The sequence below is a fragment of the Monopterus albus genome, unplaced genomic scaffold, assembly GCF_001952655.1.
Source record: "Monopterus albus unplaced genomic scaffold, M_albus_1.0 scaffold21.1, whole genome shotgun sequence".
Taxonomy (NCBI): domain Eukaryota; kingdom Metazoa; phylum Chordata; class Actinopteri; order Synbranchiformes; family Synbranchidae; genus Monopterus; species Monopterus albus.
In genome coordinates, this window is record NW_018127901.1 from 503,684 (window position 1) to 513,283 (window position 9,600).

Below are 9,600 nucleotides of genomic sequence, written 5' to 3' on the forward strand. Positions count from 1 at the left end.
GAGGAAAAAAATGAACTTAAATGATTTTAGCATATGGCTGCAATATAACAAAGAGAGAAAAATTTAAGGGGGCCTGAATACTTTCCGTACCCACTGTATGTTGTATAAACAAGTCCTAAACTAGTCATTATACACTATTCACCTAATTAATTAGCATTTAATACTGTTAATACATTCAATTTACAAATACAATAACATTTTAAAGAAGTTTTCAGAAAAGGCAGCACAGATTTATTTCCTTTTTTTATTTTTATTAAACTGATTCTTGGTGAAAGCTGTTTGGTTTCAAAATGTTTTCAGAAAAACACTTACTTCATAGGACAACAACAACAACAACAACTCAAAGTGCTGTAAGACATGAAAGGCAGTTAGATTAGGCTTTATGTAGGATTTAAAGGGGTACAACTCAGCATAGGCTCTCCAGGTTTAGTTTTGACTCTGCAGACAGGAAGAGCATCTGTCCCAGACCACCCGAGAGGTCTGAGGGGTTCATTACACAGAGCAGTGGTCTCTGTGCAGCCTGAGAGGCAAAACCCAGGGCAAAGAAGGGCCTGTTTTCACCTGCTGCTTGTATAGTTTAACAGTGGAGAGCCAGATGAACATATCAACGTCTGTCTGTGCTCTGTTCAGAGGTGGAGATGAAAGTGAGGGGGAGAAAAAGAGGATCTTGACATGTGGAAACAACGCCTGAGTCTCGCTGTGTCTTTCCTGTGACATATTTACAGTCATTTCTTGTGATAATCTGAAGTATCATCACACCTTTATTTCTTCTCCCTGATTGGCTGCTGTCGATTCTAAGTACACTTGCTGTTGAGCTGACTGGGTTCACACTTATCTCATGATGTTTGTCATTAGCTTGAGCAGGATGTTGTTTCAAAGTGAGGTTGGGTGTCAGGTCTTTTTTTAGTTTTCAGGGTCTGACTCAGGCCATGTAATTCGATTTTGCCACATGTGGTTATTTACATTGGAAAATATAATGACAATTAAATTGTATTGTTATAGATTAAATTGCCCACCAGTGTACGAACAAATTTAAATGAGCTCCAGCCCAAACAGAGACATTATATGTCCCCGTTATAATACCACAGTAAATGATAATGTAACAGTGACTGGAGTCGTTCTGCTGCACAAGTTGTTTTACTTTTGTATTTTTACTTTTCACATTTCAGATGCTATTTGCATATACAGTAATACTTTTACCTAAATGCAGGAAACAGATTCATGTCCTCAGTCAAACACATTCAGCCTCAGAGGAAACATGTTTCATGTTTCAGCCTCCAACAAGACAGAGATGTAGGAAATATGTCTAAATTAATCTAGAACACCGAGCGTCAGTGTGTGCTGGAGTTTTCTGAAATGTAAATGTGACAGGAGCGATCCATCCATCATTAACAGCAACACATTCCTGACACCTGATCTAATTTTTCTGCCGGAACCCCTCTGACAAGCTGCTCTGCACACTGAACCCACGCCTCTCTCTTCTTCAGGTCTTTCTTATCGCCGTGAGGGTCATTAACATATCTCCCAGTAATTCTTAAAAATTTATCATATTGCATGTGACCTGCGACGTCCAATTACGCTCCTGCATTCGCCCCATGCTGTCCTGAATCAAATTGCCATTTGACAAACAAGCGTCAAATCGAGGCTGCGAATGCCAAATGAGACGCTTTATGAATCATTTATCACACCGTTTGATCTCTAAGTACAGAAAAATCATAAACTAAGCGCTGTGTTTGTGTCCCCGCTGTCTCTGTGTGCATGTGTATGTGTGACTGTTGCCACAGAATGCGCCACAATAATTTATTCCCCCAGCTACTTGGAACCATTAGTGAAAGTTCCAGGAGACCAATTAGCATTGGAAACCCACTGGTGCTGCTGTGATGACAACCTCCTCCAAACTGCCAAAGAAGTGTTATAAACAAACTGGACCCCAGGAGCACTGCTGGGGCCCCTCCAGGGACCCGGGGCCCCTTTCCAAAGACGAAAACAAACCTTGGCTGAGCGTCCACAATATCGCCTTAATGACGTTTCCCCCCGGGCCGCAAACAGGCTAACACCACGGCCGGCTAATGACTGAGAGGAACAACACACAGACCTGAGAGGGAGTGTGTGTGTGTGTGTGTGTGTGTGTGTGTGTGTGTGTGTGTGTGTGTGTGTGTGCGCGCGCACATGGCTAAAATCCTGGCAAAAATAACACAAACAGTGTGTGTTTTGTGGTTGCTGTCACTCATTTTGGCGGAGAGAGTTTGTCCCTCACTGCTTCTGCAGAGAGGCTCCACACACACACACACACACTCAGGGCACAGGAGCCAGTTTGGCCGGCGAGCCTCGGCCGGGCCACAGAAGCATCATTACAGTACCAGTGCCAGTACCAGCTCCTCCTCGCCGTTCAGCAGCCACTTCCGTCGTCGCCACAAGTGCAAGTGGAATCTACTTAAAGTACAAAGAGAAGGTTTGTTTGGGCCCGTCGACTCTACGTCACTCACACACACAGAACTGAGAGAGCCCCTCAAAGAGTCCCCAACCACGGTGCAGCAGGGCGTCACAGGCTGGCGCTCCGATCACAGCATCCAGATATCACCGAGCAGGACGGGCCGGCAGCACAGGGCTCGCTTTCAAAGGGCAAGTGTTGTAATTACCCGAAGGCCTGGACCAGCTAGGCGGGAGCCTCCGGGAGCCCGCTGGCAACACTGCTGTGCCAAGCTGGTTGCCACCGCCACTTCTGCTCGCTCAGTTGTGGACTGGTAGTTTTGGAAAACAGCAGAGGCCGATTTAAAAATAGTTAATGTGCTGCAATGACACAATGGAAAGGTCACAGCTCAAACACACACACACACACACACACACACACACAGTGGAGGAAGATCATGTCATAGTTCTTTGTTTCTATTGTGAAAGATTCCTGAAACAAGATGAGAAAATGGAGGAGTATCCTGAATTAATCCAGGTTTTTATCAGGCAAACAATTTTAATTTAAACTGATTTCACAAGCTCAGTTCAGATTCAGGGAATTCTTAAGTCAAGTGTTTTCCCCAGATGACCACAGACTACGACAGACGTCACTTTCCTTAATACCTGAAGGACAAATGGAAACATGAAATAGTTCTTACTACAAGTTAAGAACAAATATGTTCACACAGGGATGTGGGAAGCTGGAGTTATGGCCAGTCTACTCTGCACAGAGGTTGTGGTTGTTCAGGAGTTTGCACTGACCATTTCTAACAACCATTAATACCAGTGCAGACCCATCTGGGAATGTTTTACACTGCAGGAACATGTTTTTCTGAGCAGCCACATCACCACATGTCAGCTAAATAACATACATGATTCCTGCCCAGTGGCAATAATTAACTATAGTGTGGAACGGTCTGCCGTGCACTATAAACCTCTGCATTAGCACATCAGGCTACTGCTTCTGGCTCCATCTAAGTCAGCTGTCCATCAGACAGTTCACACACTGACTGGTGGTTTCAGGGACACTTGCAAACTCAAGGAAATGATAAGAGACTCTTAGACATTTTGATAAAAGACGAATAAATAAAACTAAAGATTAAATGGCACCAGTCTGGACTGGAAAAGGCCAGTATTAAACACTGGGTACACTTAAATATGCTAATCAAAACGGGCAAAACAAAACATACAAGTACAGCCTTTCTACATTTATCATGGATGATAATAAGGAGCAGAATTCCCACTCCTACATGTGGGACATGAGGCCCAGTGTGTCACTGGGAAGAAAACAAACGCCTCTAAAAGGTCATATTGTGGAGATTTTACCACAGTAACCAGTAAATGCAGTGGGGTCAAATATACAATATTTCTGTCTAAAAAAAATCTAGAATAAAAGATGTTAATGAGGAGACAACAGGGTGCTCTCCTCCACCCGTACACCCAAAGACATGCACCACCCAAAGGTGCAGCCGACTGAGTGTGATCCAGGTAAACAAACCAACAGGGACGCCCACAAAGTCGATGTCACCTGGGAGCATGACGGCAGAGAGACGGAGATGGAAACAGTGAGTTGGTCTCTGATCCCTCACTCATTAGCGAATGAAAACACAGCAGCCATCAGGGGGAAAGCTGGTTAATAATCGCACTCAATCACATAATGACTGAAGTTCCGAGACGCAGACAGCCCGCCGTCATTATGGAAATGAAGCTCATATCGAAGGAATCTCACAGGGGGGGAAATGAGCCCGACGCCCTGAGAAAAGTCAGAGGAGGATGGAAGTTTAGAGACGGAAGAGTTCGGGTGAAGAAGAGGATGAGATAAAACCTGGGAGGTCAGCTCAAACTGCACCACCACCTCAGATGTCTGCAGTCCAGACTGGTGCCATTTAATCTGTGCAGAATCTTCCAGTAAGGACCAGTGCATTTACTCAAGTACAGTTTTGAGTTATCTGTACTTTACCTGAGTACTTCCACATCCTGCTCCTTCATCCTGTGACTCCATGTCAGAGACAGACCGTGTACTTTTTACTACACTACATGTACCTGATACCTTCAGGTCCAGAACCAGATGAATCAAACCAAACCCAGTAGAACCATCAGACTCTATTGATCCCAGTGAGAAATCCACCAGCTACCCAGTAGGATGTAAAGTACTTCCCAGTATAAGTATATAAGGTAGTTACCATCAGCTCCACCTTTACCAGCTGCAGCATTAAAGTGATGGACACAGTAATTAGTCACTATGATCCAGTATCAGAGACGTTACTGGGACACGGGCCGTTCTGCTGGACCAGTACTGGTACTGATGGTACTTCAATTATATTTGGAAGCTGATACTTTTGTACTTTGAATGCAGGACCTTTACTGGAACACAGTTTCTTTGCACAGTGATACTACTAATTTTACTTCAGTAAAGGACCCGAGTACTTCTTCCACCGATGGTACGGACACTTTGCAAAAAAACTAAACGTGTCACAATAAAATATATAAATTTAAAAATACAAGTGATGACTAAAAGCAAAACACCAAGAGTCCACATTCCTGTTCATCTAGTTTACTCTAAATCTATACAAACTTACAAACATTACAACCAGTTTACTCTGGAGGGCAACCAGTTCACTGCAGATGTGCACCAGTAAACCTCAGAGGTCGACCAGCTAACCGCACATATAGACCAGTTTACTCTACAGGTTCATCACAGACAGGTTTACAGAAACCAGTCTGCTACACGTCAGCTAGTTCACGGCACACATACGTGTACGGATGAGCAAAGTTCCACCAGTGTATCGTGAACAGGAACCAGTGCACCGTGCACACTGGTTGTTTGAACTAACGAGACTTAATTGTGATTTTAAAAAATGTACAATTGAATGTTTCCTGGTCTGCATAGAGAGAGAACGTATCTGTGCACGACTACACAACGAGGCTCCAGCTTCAGTCGTGTTTACATGTGTGTCCTATTTTTAACCCCCCTTCCTCACTCCTCTTCTTCACTCCTCGGTCTGAACCAGTAAAACCATTAACTCAGTCAACAGCAGAGACACGCAGGGCAGGAAATGTGTTGATTGGTGTGATGAACGACAAACCAGCAGCTGCACTTTTTTCTATTAAAGACACACACCAACCCAGCTGGCCTCACGTGACGCCGAGTGCTTTCGCTTAAAAAAATCAAATTAGGAAAAAAATGCATCTTTACATTAAACACAGCTCAGAGTCAGAAGTAAGACAGAATAGTAAAATTCTAATGAGCACAGAAGTGCATATATTTTAACACTGACACAGAAAACTGTTGATTGTTCTCAGTCTTTCTATTCACACACACTATGACAGCAAATAACTTGTAAGAAAAATAAGACGAGTAAAACGTTAACGCAGTGGGAACGGTACAACTGACATAAGTAGGCTTAGACAAACGAAGCTACAAACCACAACATTTAACCCAACATGAATGAGAGGTCCTCAAAGAGCACAGGAGGAAATGGGAATAACAACAACAACAGCACCAGACAACTTCAACAATGGTATTAAATGTGCTGTTTTGTCCAAAGTCCACAGAGATTCTGTTTGCTAGACGATAAGACCCCAAGAAGTAGAAAATCTGCACATTTTCTGCCTGGTAACCCCAGTGACAGTGGGACGTGGTGTCTCCCAGCTACACCCCCCTCCATGACCTTCCTGTTGTTATTCCAGCTTCTCCACCCTGTGTTGGCAAAGTACGGTCTGTAAATTTGCCCCGCCTGCCGCCTAGCCAAGGTTAGAAGATGGGTTTTTCCAGCCTCCATGGAGGAGCTCTGGCCGGCTAAAAGTCCCACTGGCATCACTCGACTCTCTGTCAGCGTGACAATAAAGCCAACACAAACTCTGCCTCTTTATCTGTGCACTCAGTAATCGAACCTTTCCTTAGCTCATTTGTAGTTCAGGTGTCGCCATCACCGTCATGATGCGACCTAACAGCTGAATTAGCCTAGCCGACTCAGTAAACAACGTCAGCTATACATAAAAACTCTGGGTCATACATGGCTGGACCGTCAAGTTCGTCACTTGACACTGTGTCGTTGCAGTGCTGCTGTCAGACAGCTAACGCTAGCTTCAGGCTGGAGGCTGCAGTTTGTACAGTTTGTCCCAACCAGGCATCTGTAGTTCACATCTTAGTTTCAGGAACCAGGACAGGAGGGGCCAAGAGCGGGAAGGCACAATCTATGGTGTCAGCTGGTTCTCAGTCTCTAGCCTGAGAGGCTCTTCAGTGCAAACATTAAGATTGCTGCTGAGATTTCGCTCGTTTCTGTCTGCTTGGATTTGAATACAACTGTAATGTTGTCCCCACAGCTGAAGGCACCTGCCACAGCAAGAGTAACAAGCAAACAGCTTCTAACTGTAGCCCCAGCTGACAGTTAGCATTAGCCAGTCTGCTACGAGCTGAGGAATGATGCTGAACACTGACCTCTGTGCAACAGCAGAACGCGCTGAGCCTCCTCTGACAATCCAGGACGTGACCACTACACTGTTAAAACACTCGGACGCTTCCTCTGCAGCATTGTTAACACCCCCCGCAGACGTGTATCAACAAAAACCTACCCACACACATGCAGTGGAGACAGAGTTTGACAGCACACTGTTCAACCCCAGGTACATGTCAGTGTACAGTAGAGGAGTGCCACCGGGTTCGTCAACAGTCGTTTGTCCTGCCTCAGTGCCACTGAGCACGGCAGAGACACGGCCACTGAGAGGTCACTGGGGTTAGGGTTAACTACGGTGTGGGTCTTACCTGCACATGATCTCGTGGGTGAGGAGGACGCGACACATCTCCGGGTTCTTGTCCTGACCTTCGTACAGGATGGGCTGGAAGGACAGAGACAGACAGCGACAGGTGAGGAGCTGAGAACAACCCAGTCAGCAGCATCTCCTCAGGTGGAGGACTGTTGTACTCCATCACGTTAAACTGCCATGATGTTCTCACTGGAGTGTGTCCCGGCTCATTACTGCCTGCTATAAATAAGAAGTCAGCTCACATTTAAACCAGTTCCCTCAGCGGCTCCCAGACCTGTCCTACTGGGCCCCCTTTTTGTTGGTAAAAATATTTTTGACCCCCTCCATCACCACCACCATACATGTCAGTTATATTTAGCCACTGTAGCCCCCCCGGCTTCACTCTGGGCTCCCCCAGGTTGGTAACCGCTGAGTTAACCACACATGTAGACTAGTTAACGTCAATCCGTATATAAATAATCCATTTGGTCTGTGTAAACTGTCCTGTAACTGAGACCTGGACCTGGAACTGGGAACCAGTTCACTGTGTGAATGAACCAGTTGTTTCATTAACAGCTATGTCAGTGTGCAGGTGTTGTTTTTATTTTGTTCACCCCCCTCCTCCACTCCCCGAGTGGACCACCACACCAGCAAAGTCAAACATGGCCTCCAACCAGCTCCAACCACCTCCCACCTCCCCTCTGGTGGTCTCAGCCTCCTCCAACCTTCCCAGAATTCCCTGCCAGATGGCGGGCGCCGCCCCAGGATGACGACCCCCTCCTCACTCCCCTCACCCCCACCGAGCTGTCATGTCAGCATCCAGATGACGGATGACTGCTGAGCGGAGGTGTGTGTGTTTTCTGTAATACCCTGGTGGTTGTAAATGAACTCCAGTAAGTGTGTGTGCGCGTGTGTGTGTCCTCCCTGGTTTCCTACGATGACCTACCACTACCTCATCCACCTTTATAGTCAAAACAGACCTCCACCCTGCACACACAGCCCTGGGGGACAATACTTTCAGGATAACGACCACTTCTGCATTATTGATCCTGATCCTGGCTCTGTTCCTCTGGATTAAAATGCTCCAGTTTGACCAGAAGGGATGTGGACTGCATCAGGGACACGCACACACACACACACACACACATCATGGTGTGTGTGTAGATGTGGCAGTCAATATTTATACATCATCGTTCCTGATGCAAACATCTGCCAGTCACCTTTATAGTGAGTTTTGGGTAAAGTGAAACCTTTTTTAAAAAAGGTTTTATTTTCAAAAAGTGGATGTATTTTTAGAAAGTGGACACTTTGGACAGAAAGGACAGTTTTTATGAAGTGAGGTCATTCTGGAAAAATAATTTTTCACAAGATGGAAACATTTTTTGAAAGCAAAAATATTTCTAAGTGGGTTTGTTTTTAGAAAAGTGTGGACACTTTGGAAAGTGAAGAGCTGTTCTGGAAAGATCATGTTGGAACGAGAGGACGTCAAGTCTGCTCCTCATGTCTTTAAAGGGCTGTTTGTGGGATAAGGCTTGGTTTCTCAGCGAGGTGCCGTGGCCACCACCCGTCACCAGAACAGCTCCACCCTGGCACTGACTCTCCTGGAGGGGTGAACACAAAGCTGTTCACCTGGGCTGAGACCTGGGGACTGTGGAGGCCACAGCGTCTGAGTCACATCATGGTCATCCTCATCAGTCCGGTCCTGTCTTCATTTATTCAGGTGTTTCCTTTGTCACCTGTCTGCAAGTTTAAAGTCAGACACTTGGGATTATGAGGATCCTCGTCAAAGCACGATTACCAAGTCCTGTATCTTTAGATCAGGGTGTGCATGAAAAAAAAAACTGAAAAAGTGACTTGTTGGCAGATCTAGGCAGTCTCTGGTTTTGTCTCAGACTTTTCATTTGTTCTCCAGGAATTTTAAAAAAACCAGAGAGACCTTGCTGGTGAAGTGGCACCGAGTCCTTCAGCCTGTCTGGTAAAATGGCAAATGGTCTTGTACTCATTTAGCGCCTTTCTATGCATCGCAGCACACTCAAAGCACTTTCACACTATTTGGCCATTCAGCCATTCGCGCTCCCAGACACACACACTTTCACACACCAGTGTCATCACTGGGAGCAACTTCAGTGTCTTGCTCAAGGACATTTGACATGGGGACTGGACAAGTTGGGAATCGAACTGCTAATCTTCTGGTTAGGAGACGACCCGCTCTACCTGAAGCTGATCTGCCGTACAGACGCTGCTGTCACTGTAGTGTCCAATCTGCATGAAGCCAGCTCCTCTGCCAGTCCAGTGGATGCGGGGCCCTTAACCGGTCCTTGACAGGGCCTTATCGATCCGTGGGGCCTGCAGCCCACCTGTCAGCCAGTGAGGTGTCATGTAGTGGGAGGCGAAGGTGCGAGG

General features: G+C 45.9%; 1 protein-coding gene across 4 annotated transcripts in view; it reads right to left on the minus strand.

Moving 5' to 3' along the window:
• Positions 1–9,600, minus strand: part of LOC109956723 (transcription factor COE3) — a 155,836-nt gene that overhangs the window by 118,958 nt on the left and 27,278 nt on the right. For all 4 annotated transcript variants that reach the window (XM_020594052.1, XM_020594053.1, XM_020594050.1 and 1 more), the window contains one exon: positions 7,217–7,290. In XM_020594052.1, coding sequence (XP_020449708.1) covers positions 7,217–7,290 — 74 coding nt within the window. The remainder of the gene's footprint in view (positions 1–7,216; positions 7,291–9,600) is intronic.